This window comes from Ornithorhynchus anatinus, chromosome 2 (genome assembly GCF_004115215.2).
Source record: "Ornithorhynchus anatinus isolate Pmale09 chromosome 2, mOrnAna1.pri.v4, whole genome shotgun sequence".
NCBI classification, from domain to species: domain Eukaryota; kingdom Metazoa; phylum Chordata; class Mammalia; order Monotremata; family Ornithorhynchidae; genus Ornithorhynchus; species Ornithorhynchus anatinus.
In genome coordinates, this window is record NC_041729.1 from 21,870,719 (window position 1) to 21,891,264 (window position 20,546).

At 50.2% G+C, this 20,546-nt stretch overlaps 2 protein-coding genes across 4 annotated transcripts in view; both read right to left on the bottom strand.

Annotated features, from left to right (window-relative positions):
- LOC103169153 overlaps window positions 1–8,299 on the bottom strand; it is a 31,511-nt gene extending 23,212 nt beyond the window's left edge. For all 3 annotated transcript variants that reach the window (XM_039910589.1, XM_029049389.2, XM_029049382.2), the window contains exons 1-5: window positions 8,219–8,299; window positions 7,478–7,668; window positions 5,865–5,968; window positions 4,609–4,700; window positions 568–745 (exon numbers count right to left, since the gene is read on the bottom strand). In XM_039910589.1, coding sequence (XP_039766523.1) covers window positions 568–745; window positions 4,609–4,700; window positions 5,865–5,968; window positions 7,478–7,668; window positions 8,219–8,282 — 629 coding nt within the window. In that variant the 5' untranslated portion in view covers window positions 8,283–8,299. The remainder of the gene's footprint in view (window positions 1–567; window positions 746–4,608; window positions 4,701–5,864; window positions 5,969–7,477; window positions 7,669–8,218) is intronic.
- A 1,755-nt stretch (window positions 8,300–10,054) lies between these two features.
- On the bottom strand, window positions 10,055–18,556 carry MTFP1 (mitochondrial fission process 1). The gene is made up of 4 exons (XM_029048715.1): window positions 18,286–18,556; window positions 13,653–13,780; window positions 12,640–12,872; window positions 10,055–10,599 (listed from the first exon to the last, which is right to left on the bottom strand). Exons 1-4 carry the CDS (start codon window positions 18,347–18,349, stop codon window positions 10,527–10,529), a joined length of 498 nt encoding a protein of 165 aa, XP_028904548.1. The 5' UTR covers window positions 18,350–18,556; the 3' UTR covers window positions 10,055–10,526.
- Between the last annotated feature and the right edge of the window lie 1,990 nt (window positions 18,557–20,546).

The window sequence follows — 20,546 nt, forward strand, 5'->3', positions numbered from 1 at the left end:
AATTTGTTACAAGAAGCAGCGTGGCTCAGTGGAAGGAGTGCGGGCTTGGGAGTCAGAGGTCACGGGTTCTAATCCCAGCTCTGCCGCTAGTCAGCTGTGTGACCTTAGGCAAGTCACTTAACTTCTCTGTGCCTCAGTTACCTCATCTGTCAAATGGGGGTTAAACAAACAAAACAAACTGTGAGCCCCATGTGGGACAACCTGATCACCTTGTAACCCCCAGCGCTTAAAACGGTGCTTTGCACATAGTAAGCGCTTAACAAATAGCACAATTTATTTAATCTTGTTCTCCTCACTAAGGTAGCCTGTAAGCACACTTTGGGGTTGCCTCTTGGGACCCCCCACTTTTGGGGAAGATTTTCCTCATCTGAAACCCGAGATAAGAGCCTCTATTTTCTCACTTTCACTTGTTCAGGGCTTGGTAGCTCTCTCTGGGTCCTGGTCCCTAGCCTGCCCCAGGAGACCCAGGGACGAGACCCTCAGAGGAGCAGAGAGATTTTTCAAATCACGTACCTATCAGCGCTCCGTGAACTAAATGAGCCCACCCACCCATCTGCTGTTTGGTACCCATAATTCTCGATGATGCTATACTGCACAGGGGCCTGACTCAGCTCCGGACTGGAGGCAGCAACACACGAGTCCACATAGAGCTGAAGGGGCTGGTGGAAGGCACTGTGCACTGCAAACTCCACGACGACCGGGGAGCCCAGGAAGAAAATGCTGGCATTGGAAGCGTCAGGATGCCCTGGTAAGACAGAAGGGTTCCAAGTCAGAAGGTCAGGGTTGACCTTGGTCAAGTCCTCAGTACCTGTTACCTCATCTGTAAAATGGGGGTTGAGACTGTGTGCTCCAGGTGGGACAGTGACCATGTCTAACCTGATTTGCTTGTATCTACCCCTGCTCTTAGTACAGTGCCTGGCACATAGTAATCGCTTAAGAATACCAGTTATTATTAATAAATTTGTTAAATGCCACTTACTATGTGTTAAACATGGTTCTAAGGACTGGGGTAGATACAAATGAATCAGGTGGTACAGTTCCTGCCTCCCATGGGACTCAGTTTAAGTCAGAGGGAGAATAGGAAAACTGAGGCACTGAAGTGCCTTGCACAAGGTATCAAAACATCCGCCCTTTCCTCTCCACCCAAACGGCTACCTTACTATTACGGGCTCTCGTTATATCCCGGCTAGACTACCGTGTCAGCCTTCTCTCTGACCTCCCTTCCTCCTCTCTCGCCCCGCTCCGGTCTATTCTTCACTCCGCTGCCCGGGTCATCTTCCTGCAGAAACGATCTGGGCATGTCACTCCCCTTCTTAAACAACTCCAGTGGTTGCCTATCAACCTCCGCTCCAAACAAAAACTCCTCACTCTAGGCTTCGAGGCTCTCCATCACCTTGCCCCTTCCTACCTCTCCTCCCTTCTCTCTTTCTACCGCCCACCCCGCACGCTCCGCTCCTCTGCCGCCCACCTCCTCACCGTCCCTCGGTCTCGCCCATCCCGCCGTCGACCCCCAGGTCACGTACTCCCACGGTCCCGGAACGCCCTCCCTCCTCACCTCCGCCAAACTGATTCTCTTTCCCTCTTCAAAACCCTACTTAAAAATCACCTCCTCCAAGAGGCGTTCCCAGACTGAGCTCCTCTTCCCCCTCTACTCCCTCTGCCATCCCCCCTTTACCTCTCCGCAGCTAAAGCCTCATTTTCCCCTTTTCCCTCTGTTCCTCCACCTCTCCCTTCCCATCCCCACAGCACCGTACTCGTCTGCTCAACTGTATATATTTTCGTTACCCTATTTATTTTGTTAATGAATTGTACATCGCCTTGATTCTATTTAGTTGCCATTGTTTTTACGAGATGTTCTTCCCCTCGACGCTGTATATTGCCATTGTTCTTGTCTGTCCGTCTCCCCCGATCAGACTGTAAGCCCGTCAAACGGCAGGGACTGTCTCTATCTGTTGCCGACTTGTTCATCCCAAGCGCTTAGTACAGTGCTCTGCACATAGTAAGCGCTCAATAAATACTATTGAATGAATGAATGAAAACATGCATTTGGCAGAGCAGGATTAGAACCCAGCTCCTCTGACTCCCAAGAGTGTGTTCTTTCTACTTGGCCATGCTGCTTCTTTTATTTCTTCTGGCAAGCATCCCCAACCTTGGGGACAACCAGCAGCTAGGCAGATAGACCATTACTTTCCTCTAGGTTTCTGCCTTAGGCCCCACCTTTGGCTAACATTCTGTAGAAATCTCTTTCCAGCTCAGAACATTTTCTCTATTCGACCCATCAAGAATCCATCTCAAGGAATATAAGATGTCTAAACAGGAAAGGAACAGTTAAGCAACAGTCAAGGTCCATCAGTAGTCATAAAGTCAAACTAGGTCCTTTAGAAGAGGTGAGGCCCTGAGCTCTTTCTCCCCAGTAAGAAGAGGTGATTTGGTAGCTTTCCTTCCCCACAACTCTCCCAGCCCCTACCAGACTCTTTGGAAAAAGAAAGTGGCAAGAGGGAGATCTGATTAATATTATAATACTATTAATAATATAACATTAATTATAATAATGATGGTAAGCACTGTTAAGCACTTAGTATGTGCTAACCACTGTATTAAGCACTGGGATGAATAAAAGCAAATCAGGTTGGAATCAGTCCCTGTCCCACAGGGGGCTCACAGTCTCAATCCCATTTTACAGATGAGGGAATTGAGGCACAGAGAAGTGAAGTGACTTGCCCAAGGTCACAGCAGACAAGTGGAGGAGCTGGGATTAGAACCCATGACCTTCCCACTTCCAGGTCTGTGCTCTACAATAATAATAATAATAATGATGTTGGTATTTGTTAAGTGCTTACTATGTGCAGAGCACTGTTCTAAGGGCTGGGGTAGATACAGGGTAATCGGGTTGTCCCTTGTGAGGCTCACAGTCTTAATCCCCATTTGACAGATGAAGTAACAGGCACAGAGAAGTGAAGTGACTTGTCCACAGTCACAGCTGACAAGGGGCCGAGCCGGGATTATGCCATACTGCTTTTCTAACAATAACAATATTAATATAATAAATGATAATAATAATGATAGATTTTGTTAAGTGCTTGCTATGTCCTAAATGCTGTACTAGGCCCTGGGGTAGATACCACACATCATATGCAACTTAATCCCTATTCCACATGGAGTTCACAGTTTAAATTGTGGGCAGGGAATGTGTCTGCTTATTGTTATATTGTACTCTCCCAAGAAGTTAGTACGGTGCTTTGCACACAGTAAGCACTCAATCAATACAACTGAATGAATGAGTGAAGAGGGACAGAGAATGGGTATTTTATCTTTATTTTACAGATGAGAAAACTGAGGCACAGACAAGTTAAATGACTAGTTTAAAGTCACACACCAGGCAGGTGGAGCTGGGATTAGAACCCAAGTCCTCACTCTTTCCATTAGGCCATGTTGACTGTGGGCAAGTCATTTCACTTCTCTGGGCCTCAGTTTCCTCATCTGTAAAATGGGGATTAAGACTGTGAGCCCCACGTGGGACAACCTGATCACCTTGTATTCCCCCAGCGCTTAGAACAGTGCTTGGCACAGAGTAAGCGCTTAACAAATACCACCATTATTATTATTATTATTCTCAGTCTACCCTTCACTGCAGACAGGTCAGTCTTGCCCATTGAGTCAAATGGCCACTTGTGGGCAGGGAAAGTGTCTGTTATATTGTTATACCATACTCTCCCAAATGCTTAGTTCAGTGCTCTGCACACAGTAAGTCCTCAATAATTATGGTGGACTGCTCAGGGCCTATGTGGTCAGAGGCCACCACTGTGGACTCCCCAGCACTCCCAGCCAGGAGTGACCCTAGAAGAACTGGGGGAGGAGTGGGGGCCACTGACTTAGGCAGGCCCCTACCCCAGTGGTGGTGAGGAAAGAAAAACACAATGAAAAAAAAAAACAACAATAATGTTGGCATTTGTTAAGCGCTTACTAGGTGCAGAGCACTGTTCTAAGTGCTGGGGGAGATACAGGGTCATCAGGTTGTCCCACGAGAGGCTCACAGTTAATCCCCATTTTACAGATGAGGTAACAGGCACAGAGAAGTTAAGTGACTTGCCCACAGTCACACAGCTGACAAGTGGCAGAGCTGGGATTCGAACTCATTACCTCTGACTCCCAAACCCAGGCTCTTTCCATTAAGCCACGCTGCAAAATACATACATTTTGCTCAGGGACAACCTTTGTTCTTCTCTGGGAGAGAGAAGAACCTGAGTTCTAATCCCAGCTCTGCCACATGTCTGCTGCTGTGTGACCTTGGGCAAGTCAAACTTCTCTGTGCCTCAGTTCTCTCCTCCGTAAAACGGGGATTACGACTGGGAGCCCCATGGGGGTCAGGGACCGGGTCCAACCTCATCAGCTTGTATCTACCCCAGTGCTTAGAACAATGCTTGACACATAGTAAGCACTTAAATATCATCATTATTATTCTCTAACATCCCAATTCCAGAGCTTTGGATTTAGCCCTATTTCCAGATGCCTTTTGCTTCACTAAGAAGATCTGTCTCCCTAAACTGCCCGTTCTTCTTAGTGTCGAGGAGAGGGAGAGCAGCAGTTTTATCACCATTCCAAACTCACCATTCCCGAGGGTCACAATGAACTCCAGTTGCCCCATAGCCGACAGGTGGCCAGTCACAGAGGAGACCTCAGCGGGGACTGGGACCTCCAGCCTGGCAGAAGGGGAAAGACGACAGGCAGCATCAGGAAGCTTCCTTGGCAACCCACCCCCTCTCCCCGGCCACCACAAGGCTCATCCGGTTCCTTTAACGGCTGTATCCGCTCTACCCCCGCCATCCCAGCACTTAGGTATGAGTCCAGCTCCCCTGACGAACCGTCTCTGGTTCCAGCAACAGAAAAGCCCGGGCTGGGATTCCCATGCAGCCCCCTCCCCAAAATCTTGTAGTGGAGGAGCCAGCAGCCTGTTCAAGCTCTGTTCTGTCTTCCTAGGGCAGGAAGAGATCCTCCTCCCACGCCCTTTCTGAGGGAGGACAAAAGGGCGGCCTAGTACGGGGCTTAGTGGAAAGAGCACGGGCTTCAGAGTCAGCTGGTGTGGGTTCTAATCCCTACTCTGCCACTTGTCTGCTGTGTGACCTTGGGCAAGCCACTTCACTTCTCTGTGCCTAGTTCCTTCATCTGTAAAATAGGGATTAAGACTGTGAGCCCCACGTGGGATAACCCGTTAACTTTGCATCTGTCCTAGTGCTTAGAACAGTGCTTGGCACATAGTAAGCACTTAAATAATAATAATAATAATGTTGGTATTTGTTAAGCGCTTACTATGTGCCGAGCACTGTTCTAAGCGCTGGGGTAGACATAGGGGAATCAGGTTGTCCCACGTGGGGCTCACAGTCTTAATCCCCATTTTACAGATGAGGGAACTGAGGCACAGAGAAGTTAAGTGACTTGCCCACAGTCACACAGCCGGCAAGTGGCAGAGCTGGGATTCGAACTCATGAGCCCTGACTCCAAAGCCCGTGCTCTTTCCACTGAGCCACGCTGCTTCTCCATTATTATTAGAAAGAGCACAGGCCTGGGAATCAGAGAACCTGATTTCTAATCTTGAGTCTGCCAATTGCCTGCTGAGTGATCTTGAGCAAGTCACCTAACTTCTCTGGGCCTCAGTTTCCTTCTATGTAAAATGGGAATTCAATACCTGTTCTCCCTCCTACTTAGACTGTGAGTATCATGTGGGACAGAGACTGTATCCAACCTGATTAACTTGTATCTACCTCAGCTCTTAGAACAGTGCTTGCTATATTGTGAGAACTTACTACCAAAAATTTTTTTTAAAAAAAAAAAGTTTAAAACAAGGGGAAGGGGAGAGCAATACTCACTCTCTGTAGGTGCAGTTAATTCTCTGGCTGAAACCAGGGAGGGAATGACCGACAGGGGGTCTGTAAACCAGATCGGTGAAGAACTCCACCATTTTACCAGATGTCTAGAAGAGAAGACTGGAGTCATTCCTTTCGTTCTAGGGGGACCTTAGAGCACCAATGAAGACTGAAAACCCATTTCTAGAAGATCAGTTTTATCTGCCCTCATAGAACATGCAGACCTTATAAGGCCACTCATTTGGGAGTTCTCCTCACCATTGGCTTTAAGGCACTTGGTTCTTGACCTCTAACCTACAACCCAACCTGTATACTTTGCTCCTCTAACACCAACCTACTTAATGTGCCTCTGTCTCATCCCTCTCCTCCTCCCTTCCCCCTTCATATCTGACAGACTACCATTGTGCCCATCTTCAAAGCCATACTGGCATCATATCTCCTTCAGGTAGCCTTTCCTGACTAATGTCTCCTCTCCCTACTCTATTTTCCCCATCTTTCTGCATCACCTATGCACTTTGATACCCACCCAACCCCCACAGCCCTTACGGGCATATCTTTATACTGTGTTGCTTCTCCTATCTGTAGTTAAAAGGTAATATGTTCCTCCGCGACTAGGCCTTAAGCCTCTTGTGGGCAGAGATCATATATACCAACTCGATTGTACTCTCCCAGGTGCTTAGTACAGTGGACACAGCAAGCACTCAGTGAATACCACTAACTGATTCCCTCCACAGAATGAGTAATTTTGTTCCAGATGGTGGTGGGTAGGTGCCTGCTTTTCTTGGCCCCCCACCTCTTTCATTCTTCCTGTCTTCCTTCAGAACAGCTGCCTTTGTCTACAGACAACCCATTACTCCCACTCCTTCCCTCCTTACTGACCTGTAGACTGAAAGTTCCTTATGGACATCTCCCTTCTAGCCTGTAAGCGAATCGTGAACAGGAAATTTGTCTGCTAAGTCTGGTCTTCCCCAAGTACCTAGGACGGTGCTCTATCTCGCCACCGACCCCTTTCCCACATCCTCCCCCTTACCTGGAACTCCCTTCCGCTCCATATATGAGGGCCACCACCCTTTCCACCTTCAAACCATTACTAAGGTCACATCTAGTCCAAGAGGCCTTTCCCAATTAAGCCCTCTTTTTCCTAGCTTGCTCATCTCTGCACTTCCATCTGTTACCTTTGGACATTTGATAGTCACCCCTACCCCACAGCACTTATGTACATATCTTGAAATTATATGTTATTCATATTAATGTCTGTCTCTCCCTCTAGACTGTAAACTCATTATGGGCAGGGAACATCTGCTAATTCTGTTGTATTGTACCCTCCCAAGTGTTTAGGACAGGGCTCTGCACACAGTAAACCCTCAATAAATACCATTCTTTGGCTGATTCACTGTCCCAGAAACCCGGTTACAACACACCTCTTCTTCCCAACAAGGAAATCCTCACCTAGTCCCAAGCCCTGGTGCCGGCTGGTGCTGGAACCCAGTTGCCATTCTTTAAGGTGAGCCAGCTGAATTTGCTGCCCTTTCCACTCTGGCCACTTCCCATTCTCACAGGGTCCCAGGGGAGCCAGAGAGGGCACGGGGCCTTTCAGTCAGGGACTCCACACTCACCAGTCGTGAGAAACCACAGGCCTTCATCGGGTAAGCAAAGACAACGTAGCCGGGCATGGTGAAGAGGCTGGAAGCGGGGCAGCTGCCCAGCTGGAGATACTGGCTCTCCATAAAGGGAGACTTCTTCACAGCCAGCAGGACATCTGTCTTGTTGCACTCCAGTAAGAGGTCATCAGCTGGGCTGGAAGAAGCTAGGGAGAGTGGGAGAGTCACTCCTTAGAGAAGCAGTTGAACCTCCAGTAGAGGAGATTCATTCATTCAATAATATTTATTGAGCACTTACTTTGTGCAGAGCACTGTACTAAGTGCTTGGAATGCACAATTCAGCGATAGAGACAATCCCTGCCCACCAACAGGCTCACAGTCTAAATGGGGGAAATCCTGCAGCATCTTTACAAGCCTAATCTTCATCTTCAGGGCAGAGTAGATGGAGAAGCACCAGCACAGGTCAAGGAGTAAGTGGGAGAGACTAGAAGACAGGTTTTTTTTTGTGTGTGTGTGTGCTGCTTGTCTGCCAAGATACTACCTCCCTTTTGAGAATAAAATCCTCTCATGTGGTGACAGTTTCAACCACTACAAGCCTTACTAGAGGGATTATCTAGGCTTTAACTCCCAGAGGCAAAGCTATCCCCCTCCCACAAGAGAATAAGAAGGTCCAGAGAGCCAAGCGGCAACCATGACAACAGCAAAGGTACTAAGAAATGAGAGAGCCTCAATTCACACCGCCTGTTGGAGACTCACTTGCCCACACCAAGCTCCGACAAAGAAGCAGCAGCCAACTCCACAGCCCCATGGCCAACCGCATGAAAGGTCAGGCTTCCCTGCGGCAGGGCTCTATATACTCAGCTGGGGATGGGCCCCTGCTGCGGCCCATCCCCAGCACAGGTGCTGGGTGTTGCCGGGATGGAAAGCCAGAGATACTTTTCTATCCCAGCTGCAGCTAATAAGTGGGTCAAGGGAGGAAGTAAGAGGTTTGTGGGGTCTTGGGGTTCTGGAGCAGGCCTGAACATGCCTTGGGATTGACTGTGGATTTGATCGGCAGGGCCGAGGGGTGTGAGTGTACACAAGCAGCTTTGTCCACAACCAGACTTGGGCACTCCCGGAGGGACACGCTTGGCGATTAAAGCCTTCCTACTCCTTTTGCAGCAGGAGATACTAACATGGTGAACATTTTCACCTCCTTCAGAGTCCCTCATAGGGGGAGGGAGTTGCCTCTCTTAGGGTGGGCCCTGGACACCCCTAAACTCCTGAAGGTGCTTGGGGTTGAGGGTGCGGTGAGTGCACCTAGAGGCTCCTCCCAAGATTTGAGGGGTTCCATGCTGGGTAAATCACTTAACTTCTTTGTGCTTCAGTTCCCTCATCTGTAAAATGGGAATTAAAAGTGTGAGCTCCATGTGGGACAGGGACTGTGTCCAACCTGATCAATTTGTACCTCTCCCACTGCTTTGAACAGTACTTGACACATAGCTGGAGGAAGTTGCCTCTTTTAGGGCTGCTTGAGGTTGAAGGTGTAGTGAGGGCGTCTAGAGGTCCCTCCCAAGATTTGAGGGGTTCTATGCTGTCACCTAACTTCTTTGTGCTTCAGTTCCCTCATCTGTAAAATGGAGATTATAAGAGTGTGAGCCCCATGTGGGACAGGAACTGTGTCCAACCTGATCAATTTGCACCTCTCTCATTGCTTTGAACAGTCCTTGACACATAGCAAGCGCTTAACAAGTATCATAATTATTATTAGTTGGTTGGAGCCATCTTGAGCCCTTCCTTCTCCATACAGACCGGCACAGCAATGTAAATGGTGGTGGTGTGGGCATGGGGATTGAGAGGGGAGTGGAAAAACAGCCTGAGGGCAAGTAGCTCAAGGTGAGGGACAATTCCCCCAGTAGGAACACATTCCTGGCAATTGGTGCCTAAGGCACCGAACTGAGGAAATGATGCAGAAAGGACCCTGCTGTGGGAGGACTTCTGTGTGCCTCGGTAGAGCCTCCTTGGTGGCAGGTGGTCTGACTTCCCCCAACTGGATACTGAGTAGTTTAACAGTTGGCACAAAAGATGGTGAGATACCCAATGGGGCCACATCTCGACGGTCCTACTTTGGGTGGGAGGAAGGGCGCCGTGGCTCTTCCCTCTGCAACAGGATGAGGCGGCGGGAGACCCGACACCAGAAAAGAAAATTTCAGTTCAACACTGAGTCCCTAGAGGACACCACCACCACCAGGCCCCTCTTTCTCCAGTAGAGAAGCAGCGTGGCTCAGTGGAAGGAGCACGGTCTTAGGAGTCAGAGGTCATGGGTTCTAATCCCGGCTCCGCTGCTTGTCAGCTGTGACTTTGGGCAAGTCACTCAACTTCTCTGTGCCTCAGTTACCTCATCTGGAAAATGGGGATTAAGACCGCGAGGGACCCGATTACCCTGTATCTACCCCAGCGCTTAGAACAGTGCTCGGCACATAGTAAGCGCTTAAATACCAACATTATTACCTCCATCCCAAGTCAATGGAGCTCTCCCACCCTTCTGGAGCCTGCCTCCCGACGGCTGAACCCAGGGGCTGGGACGGGAGGCAGAAGAGGGAAAGAACAAGATCAGATGCTCAGAAAATAGCTTTATTGGGACACGGTAAGAGGCGAGGCCTCGCGTATCTTCAGCCCGATGGGTGAAATGCAGACTGCGGTTCCTGCTGCTGTTCTCCACGTGGCATCTGGGAGGATGGCCCAGCTTAGAAATCTGCCCCCCATGTGGTGCAGAAGCAACCCTGCCTGGCTCTGATTGCACTTCCCCAAGAGTCCTAAAAGGACCAAGAATTCTCCCTGAGCTCTCCCTTTCCTCCACCTCCTCCTTGTCCTCTCCCCCTCCCAGTCCCCTCAGCCGTCCCGGGGCTGATCCCGGCCGAGCAGGCCCCGCTCCTCACGGCCTTTCCGCAGCGGGGTTCCTGGACCAGGGGATCTCTCCCTCCCTGCTACCAAACACTCGTGTTTCTGAAGCCGATGAAGGGCAACATGCATGCGGGGGAGTTGTGCTGAGCGGGGGTCCGCCCCAGCGCGGGTGGCCACTGCATCAGGCGGAGCTGGGCTTCTCCTGAGTAGGGTAGAGTTTACGGAGGCTGTTGTCCAGCAGAAAATCCACTGACCTGTGGAAGGAGAGACGGAGGCCGTGATAAGCAGGGGATGGGGGAGTCCTTCTTTGGCTGGACACTGAGAACCCCCTCTACACACGGAAAGCTAGCGTGGCTCAGTGGAAAGACCACGGGCTTTGGAGTCAGAGGTCATGGGTTCGAATCCCAGCTCTGCCACTTGTCAGCTGTGTGACTGTGGGCAAGTCACTTAACTTCTCTGTGCCTCAGTTACCTCATCTGTAAAATGGGGATTAAGACTGTGAGCCCCACGTGGGACAACCCGATTCCCCTGTGTCTACCCCAGCGCTTAGAACAGTGCTCTGCACATAGTAAGCGCTTAACAAATACCAACATTATTATTATTATTATTCTCCTGTCAGCTCTGCAGCAGAGGGGAAACAAACTTCCTTTTGAGGGAGCCCCCTCTGCCCCTGAGCCCAATCAAACTCTGCAGCTCTGTCCCTCAGCGCTGCCCTCACCTCCCCCATCAGTTGACACCCCAGTCTCATCCTCCCGTCACCCCCGCGCCCCCATTAGCGCTCCCTTTGTTCTGCAGAAGAGAGAGTTGGAAGAGCCCATTGGGAGAAGGGAGCAGTGTCCCCGGGTGATAATAATAATAATTTTGGTATTTGTTAAGCGCTTACTATGTGCAGAACACTGCTCTACGCACTGGGGGAGATACAGGGTAATCATGTTGTCCCACGTGAGGGTCACAGTTAATCCCCATTTTACAGATGAGGAAACTGAGGCTCAGAGAAGTGAAGTGACTTGCCCACAGTCACACAGCTGACAAGTGGCAGAGCCGGGATTAGAACCCGTGAGCTCTGACTCCCGAGCCCAGGCTCTTTCAAGTAGCGTGGCTCAGTGGATAGAGCGTGGGCCTGGGAGTCGGAAGGTCATGGGTTCTAATCCCTGCTTCATCACTTGTCTGCTGTGTGAGGCCTTGGGCAAGTCACTTCACTTTTCTGTGCCTCAGTTACCTCTTTTGTAAAATGGGGATTGAGACTGTGAGCCCCAGGTGGGACAGGGACCGTGTCCAACCTGATTTGCTTGTATCCATCCATCCCAGCGCTTAGTACAGTGCCTGGCACCTAGTAAATATTTAACAAATACCACAATTATTATTAGTTTCTGAATCTTCCTTCATCCAATTGTATTTATTGAGTGCTTACTATGTGCAGAACACTATACTAAGCACTTGGGGGAGTACAATGTAACAATAAACAGTCACATTCTCTACCTATAACATGCCCAGGTCCCGACCCTACAGACTCTGCTTCGCTGACAAGAGCACAGGCTTGGGAGGCAGAGGTCGTGGGTTCTAATTCTGGCTCTGCCACTTCTCACCTGTGTGACTTTGGGCAAGTCGCTTCTCTGTGCCTCAGTTCCCTCATCTGTAAAATGGGGATTAAGACTGTGAGCCCCGTGTGGAACAACCTGATTCCCTTGTGTCTACCCCAGTGCTTAGAACAATGCTTGGCACCTAGTAAGTGCTTAACAAATACCATCATCATCATCTCTCTGAGGCTGAGATGCAGTGTGGCTTAGTGTACAGAGCACGGGCCTGGGAGTCAGAAGGACCTGGGTTCTAATCCCAGCTCTGCCACGTCTGCTGTGTGATCTTGGGCAAGTCACTTAACTTTTCTGTGCCTCAGTTACCTCATCTTTAAAATGAGGATGAAGACTGTGAGCCCCATGTGGGACAGGGACTGTGCCCAACCCGATTAACTTGTGTCTGCCCCAGAGCTTGGCACGTAGTACGAGCTTAGCAAGTGCCATAATTGTTATATTATTATTTTATTAACCTCTTCTCATTATCATCGCCTCAGGGCTCATGGAAGCACGATTCATTCCATCGTATTTATTGGCCACATACTGTATGCAGAGCACTGTACTAAGCGCTTGGGAGAGTATAATACAACAACAAACAGACATATTCAGCCCCACAATGAGCTCACAGTCTAGAGGAGAGCTCTGTGAGATGCTGCCCAGGCAAAGGGACACTCAACCCCTCCTCTTTCCCCCGCCTTTCCCCGGCGGCGGGGGGATCCGTACTTGTCGATAGGATGGATGATTACAGGAATGACCAGCAAGCCCAAGGTTGTGGTCGTCCACTTGCGGGTAGTCAGGGGCAAGCGGGTGGCGGCACCCAGGAGGTAGTGGCAGGCGGCACAGACGCGGTTGATGGTGAAGCCCGGGATGGCCACGGAGGCGAGTGCCTGCCACACAAAGGTGTCGAACACGGCCACTGCCGTCTGCGTGGTCTTCCTGGAGGGGGTCGCTGGAGACTGCGGACAGAGAGGGGCGCGGGAGGTGAGGGCGTGACTTGATTGAAAGCAGGAACGCGGCAGCCTCTAGCATTTGAGTTGAGGAGGAAAGAACTCTAGCGCGCAATGGGGTCCGAGTCAGTCAGTCAGTCGTATTCATTTAGCGCTTACTGTGTGCAGAGCACTGTCCTAAGCGCTTGGGAGGGTACACTACAACAATAGACAGACATATTCGCTGCCTACAGCGAGCTTACGATCTAGAGGGGGAGACACAGACATTAATATACATTAATAAATTACAGGTATGGACATAAATGCCGTGGGCTTGGGAGGGGGGAAGAAGAAAGGGAGGAAAAGCACGTGCACAGACTTCATTAGGTGAGGAGGCGATGCCAATCGGGAGTTGCGAGGAGGAAGACAAAGGTTACAGGTTTTGCCGGTGGGGGAGGTCAGCAAGAGAGGACGCAGGCCGTCCCACTATTAGAAGCTGCGTGACCTGGTGGAAGGAACACGCGGCTGGGACTCAGAGGACCTGGGTACTAATCCCGGCTCTGCCACTTGTTTACCGTGTGACCTTGGGCCAATCACTTAACCCCTTTGTACCTCGGGTACCTCATCTGTAAAATGGGGACTAAGACTACGAGCCCCATGTGAGACATGGACTGTGTCCAACCTGCTTATCGTGAATCTACCCCAGCGCTTAGTATAGTGCCTGGCACATAGTAAGCGCTTAACAAATGCCATTAAGAGAAAAAATGCTGACAAGTACTTTTGGGTCATGAGGTTTCCCCGGGTACTCACAGATGTTGCCTTCTTGCCTTTGTCAATGGCATCGGCCACCACGTAGCCGCTGGACACTGCGTAACTCGCCCACACCACCGAGGAAGGCACGTGAGCACGGAAAGCCTCACCCACCTCGTTGGCATAACCTGCAGGAAAGGGCAGCGTGAGTGGCGATCGGGGGGGCCCTCTCGGTGAAGCCAGGGTCACTGAGGCAGGGGTTGAAAGAGATGAGGGGGCAGAGGAGCTGCTTAGTGTTCCTTGTGAGGAGGGGAGTTCTAAGTCCCACTGGGGCAGATGCCCAGGTATTTGCCAGGGACTCTCTCTCATTCCAAGTGGAGCAGCAGCTAAGGGTTGAGAGGGCATGGAGGGAAGGGTTACCTCTCCTCTACGGGACAGGGAATGACATTTGGTGGGAGGAAACCCCGAACGACAGAAAGGAAGGGGGAGTCGGAAAGACAGAGAAGCAGGGCGGTGTTGTGGATAGACCACGGGTCTGGGAGTCAGAAGATCGTGGGTTCTAATCTCGGCTCCGCCACTTGTTTGCCGTGTGACCTTGGGCAAGTCGCTTTACTTCTCTGTGCTTCAGTTACCTCATCTGTAAAATGGGGATTGAGACTGGGAGCCCCACATGGGACAAGGACTGTGTCCAACCCGATTTGCTCGTCTCCACCCCAGTGGTTAGTATAGTGCCTGGCACATAGTAAGAGCTTAACAAAAACCATGATAATAATAATAATAATAATAAGTATGGTATTTGTTAAGCACTTACTATATGTCCAGCACCATTCTAAGTGCTGGGGAAGATACAGGGTAATAAGGTTGACCTACATGGGATGCATACTTCTAATCCCCATTTTACAGATGAGGTACCTGAGGCACAGAGAAGTTAAGTGACTTTCCCAAGGTCACCCAGCAGACAAGTGATAGAGGTGAGATTAGAACCCACATCCTCTGACTCCCAAGCCCGTGCTCTTTCCACTAAACCACGCTGCTAAGGAAATAGTAAGTGCTTAACAAGTATCATAATTATTTATTATAATAATAATGTTGGTATTTGTTAAGCGCTTACTATGTGCCGAGCACTGTTCTAAGCGCTGGGGTAGATACAAGGTAATCAGGTGGACCCACACGAGGCTCAGTCTTAATCTCCATTTTACAGATGAGGTAACTTAGGCAATGAGAAGTAAAGTGACTTGCCCAAAGTCACACAGCTGACAAGTGGCAGAGCTGGGATTAGAATCCATGACCTCTGACTCCTAGGCCCGTGCTCTTTCCACTGAGCCACGCTGCTTCTCAATACTCAATTATAATACCACTTTCCCCTTTGTGCCAATCCAATTTGGCCTCCGACCTTGAGCCCCAACATCACCCAGCCCTGTCCCTTCCAGAGAGAAAGGAGCATTGGCAAAGGAACTTACGGCCTCCAGTATTCTTTGTTGCTTACTTTTTGTTAATGGTATTTGTTAAGCGCTTACTATGTGCCAAGCACTGTTCTAAACACCAGGGAAGATACAGTCTACTCCGGTTCGACACAGTCCCCGTCCCCAATGGGGCTCACAGCTTTAATCCCCATTTTACAGATGAGGCAACTGAGCCACGGAGAAGTGAAGTGACTCGCCCAAGGTCACCCAGCATACAGCTCCGTCTCTAGACTGTAAACTCGTCGTGGGCGGGGAATGCAAGTGTTTGTTGTTATATTGTACTCTCCCAAGCGCTTAGTACGGGGCTCTGAAGACACTAAGCCCTCAATAAGTACGACTGAATTAATGAAGTGGCAGAAACCACATTAAAACCCAGGTTCTCTGACTCCCAGGCCAGTGTTCTTTCGACTGCTCCACGATGCTTCAAACCTGGGCAGCGGAGATGGTTCGATCCATTCGTTCCATCATTATTTATTGAGCACTTACTGTGTGCAGAGGCCTGTACTAAGCACTTGGAGAGTACAATTCCTTCCTTAGAGGTTGCTATGCCGAGAAAGACACTCTGTTCCCCAAATCGACTATTCCACGATGCTTCAAACCTGGACAGCAGAGATGGCTTGATCCATTCATTCAATCATTCAATTGTATTTGCGCGCTTACTGCGTGCAGAGCACTGTACTAAGAGCTTGGAAAGTACAGTTCAGCAACAAATACAGTCCCTGCCCACAACAGGCTCACAGTGTAGAAGAGGGGGAGACAGGCATCAAAACAAGTGAACAGGCATTAATAGGATTAATATGAATAAGCAGAATTATAAATATGTACATATATACATACTAGTGCGGTGGGGAGGGGGAGAGAGCAAAGGGAGTGAGTTGGAGTCTCGGGGCGGGGATGGGGAGCAGAGGAAAAGGGGGGCTTAGTCTGGGAACACACTCCCCCTGCACCCCCGCCCCATGGGGGAGGAAGGGAAATATAATAATATTCGTATCTGTTAAGCACTTACTATGTGCAGAGCACTGTTCTAAGCGCTGGGGGAGATCCAGGGTAATCAGGTTGTCCCACGTGAGGCTCACAGTTAACCCCCATTTTATAGATGAGGTAACTGAGGCACAGAGAAGTTAAGTGACTTGCCCACAGTCACACAGCTGACAAGTGGCAGCGCCGGGAGTCGAACCCATGACCTCTGACTCCGAAGCCCACACTGAGCCATGCTGCTGATCTGATAACAGTAATTATGGCATTTTTGTTAAGCGTTTACTATGTGCCAGGCACTGTACCAAGCACCGGGGTAGATAGGAGAAAATTGGGTTAGACACGGTCCTTGTCCCACGTGGGGCTCACAGGCTCAATCCCCATTTTAGATAAGGAGACTGAGGCACTGAGAAGTAAATCGACTTGCCCAAGGTCATGCAGCAAAGTGATGGAGGCGGGAGTGGACCTCATGCCTTCTCATGCCTTGAAGCAGCGTGGCTCAGTGGAAAGAGCACGGGCTTTGGAGTCAGGGCTCATGAGTTCGAATCCCAGCTCTGCCACTTGTCGGCTGTGTGACCGTGGGCAAGTCACTTAACTTCTCTGTGCCTCAGTTCCCTCATCTGTAAAATGGGGATTAAGACTGTGAGCCCCACGTGGGACAACCTGATTCCCCTATGTCTACCCCAGCGCTTAGAACAGTGCTCGGCACACAGTAAGCGCTTAACAAAACCAACATTATTATTATTATTATTATGATTCTCATCCCTAATAATATGAGTAACTGAGGTATTTGTTAAGCGCTTACTATCTGCTAAGCACAAGGCAAAATCAATACAATTGGAATGAACAGAGTCCCCTTCTACACGGACAGAGAAGCAGCGTGACTTAACGGCAAGAGAATGGGCCTGGGAGTCAGAGGATGTGGGTTCTAATTCCGTCTCCGCCACCTATCAGCTTTGTGACCTTGAGCAAGTCACTTGGCTTCACTTCTCTGTGCCTCAGTTCCCTCATCTGTAAAAAGGGAATTAAGACCGTGACCCTACCTGGGACAACTTGATTACCTTGTATCTGCCCCCAGCGCTTAGAACAGTGCTTGGCACATAGTAGCGCTTCACAAAATACCATCATTGTTTAAGATTACTAAAATGGAAATTAAAACTGTGACCCCCACGTGGGACAGCCTATTTATCTCGTATCTGACCCAGCGCTTGGAACAGTGCTTGGCACCGAGCGAGCGCTTAAACACCATCATTATTTATGATTATTACAATGAGAATTAAAACCGCGAGCCCCACGTGGACCAACCTCCTTCCCTCCTCTCCGCCCCAGCGCCTGGAATAGTGCTTGGCCCCGAGCGAGCGCTTAAATACCATCATTATTTATGATTATTGCAATGAGAATGAATAATAATTAGGATTATTGCAATAAGAATTAAGACCGCGAGCCCCACGTGAGACAACCTCCCTCCCTCCTCTCCGCCCCAGCGCTTGGCACAGTGCTTGGCCCCGAGCGAGCGCTTAAATACCATCATTATTTATGATTATTGCAATGAGAACGAATAATAATTAGGATTATTGCAATGAGAATTAAGACCGCGAGCCCCACGTGAGACAACCTCCCTCCCTCCTCTCCGGCCCCAGCGCTTGGCACAGTGCTTGGCCCCGAGCGAGCGCTTAAATACCATGATTATTTATGATTATTGCAATGAGAATTAAGACCGCGAGCCCCACGTGAGACAACCTCCCTCCCTCCTCTCCGCCCCAGCGCTTGGCACAGTGCTTGGCCCCGAGCGAGCGCTTAAATACCATCATTATTTATGATTCTCGCAATGAGAACGAATAATAATTAGGATTATTGCAATGAGAGTTAAGACCGCGAGCCCCACGTGAGACGACCTCCCTCCCTCCTCTCCGGCCCCAGCGCTTGGCACAGTGCTTGGCCCCGAGCGAGCGCTTAAATACCATCTTTACGATTATTGCAATGAGAACGAATAATAATTAGGATTATTGCAATGAGAGTTAAGACCGCGAGCCCCACGTGAGACGACCTCCCTCCCTCCTCTCCGCCCCAGCGCTTGGCACAGTGCTCGGCCCCGAGGGAGCGCCGAAGAAAGAGTGTAAGGGGGGAGGAGGAAGGGCCGGAGCCAGGGAGCAGTGAGGTGAGCGGCCCAAGGTGACAGGGGAGGGAGTGGGGCCAAGGGTCGGGGGGAGGTAGGAGTGCGGTCCGGAGGGGGGAGGAGGGGATGGGCACCTCACCTAAATATCGCAGCCAGGTGTCGCGATAGAGGTCGGGAGGGGCGCCGGGCCCGGGGGCGCCCATGGTGCCAACCTCAAGGTCGAAGGCCGGTCCTTAGGCCGCCCCCCGAGGCTGCCGGGAAACGGGGCAAAAGGGGCAGGCCCGCCCACACCCGCTTGCCCTTGCCATCGCTCTCCGAGGGGGTGGACACTCCACCCCACCGTTTAGCACACAGTCGGTGCCGAGCGGCCCGCCCTGCCGCCCATTAACTATCACCGTCATGGGATCTGTCGAGCGCTTACTCTCAGCCGTGGGCGTAGCAGCGGAATAAGGAAGGTCATTCATTCCTATCGAGCGCTTACTATGATACTAATACGACTTTGGGCGAGTCACTTCATTTCTCTGTGCCTCAGTGACCTCATCTGTAAAATGGGGAGTAAGACTGTGAGCCCCACGTGGGATAACTTGATTCCCCTGTGTCTACCCCAGCGCTTAGAACAGTGCTCTGCACCTAGTAAGCGCTTAACAAATACCAACATCGTCATCATCATCATTAATAAGGTGGGTATTTGTTAAGCGCTTACTAGGTGCAGAGCACTATTCTCTGACACAGGGGAATCAGGTTGCCCCTCCGTGAGGCTCCATCCCCATTTTACAGATGAGGTAACCGAGGCCCAGAGCAGTTAAGTGACTTACGTTGGTATTTGTTAAGCGCTTACTATGTGCAGAGCATTGTTCTAAACCCTGCGGGATACAAGGTGATCAGGTTGTCCCATGTGGGGCTCGAAGTTTTAATCCCCATTTGACAGATGAGGTAACTGAGGCACAGAGAAGTGAAGTGACTTGCCCACAGTCACACAGCTGACAAGTGGCAGAGGTGGGATTCAAACTCATGACCTCTGACTCCCAAGCCCGGGCTCTTTCCACTGAGCCACGCTGCTTCCTTTGTGCAAAACACTGTTCTAAGCACTTGGATTGTACCGTTCGGCAGCAGAGAGAGACGGTCCCTGCCCTTTCAATCAAACGTACTTGTTGAGCGCTTCCTATGCGCAGAGCCCTGGGCTGATAATAATGATGGTATTTGTTAAACGCTTCCTATGTGCAAAGCACTGTGCTAAGCGCTTGGAATCTACCGTTAGGCAGCAGAGACAATCCTTGCCCATTCATTCAAGCGTACTTGTTGAGCGTTTACTATGTGCAGAACACTGGGCTGATAATAATGATGGTATTTAAGTGCTTCCTATGTGCAAAGCACTGTTCTAAGCACTTGGATTGTACCGTTCGGCAGCAGAGACAATCCCTGCCCGTTCATTCAATCGTACTTGCTGAGCGCTTACTATGTGCAGAGCACTGGACTGCTAATAATGATGGTATTTATTAAGTGCTTACTATGTGTCAAGCCCTGTTCTAAGCGCTGGGGGAAATACAAAGTAATCAGGTTGTCCCAGTTGGGGCTTACAGTCACAGTCCCCATTTTACAGATGAGCTAACTGAGGCCCGGAGAAGTGAAGTGACTTGCCCAAAGTCACACAGCCGACAAGTGGCGGAGTCGGGATTAGAACCCATGACCTCGGACTCCCAAGCCCGGCCTCTTTCCACTGAGCCACGCTGTTTCTCATAAACTAAGCGCTGGGAACGTACAGTTCGGCAACCCAGAGACCATCCCTGCACGACAGTGAGCTCCCGCTCTAAAAGGGGGAGACGGACAACAAAACGAAACAACGCCACTTGTCTGCTGTGTGACCCTGGGCAAGTCACTTAACCTCTCTGTGCCTCAGTTACCTCAGCTGCAAAAATGGGGATTAAAAAACGCGAGCCCCACGTGTGACATTCTGACTACCTTGTATCTACCCCAGCGCTTAGAATGGTGCTCTGCACATAGTAAGCACTTAATACCATCATTAGTATTAATTATGAAGTAGGCAGGCAAGGTTGTCCTACTTGAGGCTCACAGTCTTAATCCCCATATTTACAGACGAGGGAACTGAGGCACTGAGAAGGGAAGTGGCTTGCCCAAGGTCACACAGCCGACAAAAGAAAAATTATGGTATTTGTTAAGCACTTACTATGTACCAAACACTGTTCTAAACACTGGGGTAGATACGAGGTAATCAGGTTATCCCGCTTGGGGTTCACAGTCTTAATCCCCATTTTACAGATGAGGTTCTCTTATCACTTCACTTCTCCGTGCCTCAGTTACCTCGCTTGTAAAATGGGGATGGAGACCTTGAGCCCCACGTGGGACAGGGAGAAGCAGCGTGGCTCACTGGAAAGAGCACGG

Coding starts and splice junctions, on each gene's coding strand:
- MTFP1 (XM_029048715.1), bottom strand. CDS start 18,349: ATGGGCGCCCCCGGGCCCGGCGCCCCTCCCGACCTCTATCGCGACACC. Junction 12,873..13,652: donor AAGGCAAGAAGGCAACATCT/GTGAGTACCCGG, acceptor CTCTGTCCGCAG/TCTCCAGCGACCCCCTCCAG. Junction 10,600..12,639: donor ATCATCCATCCTATCGACAA/GTACGGATCCCC, acceptor CTCCTTCCACAG/GTCAGTGGATTTTCTGCTGG.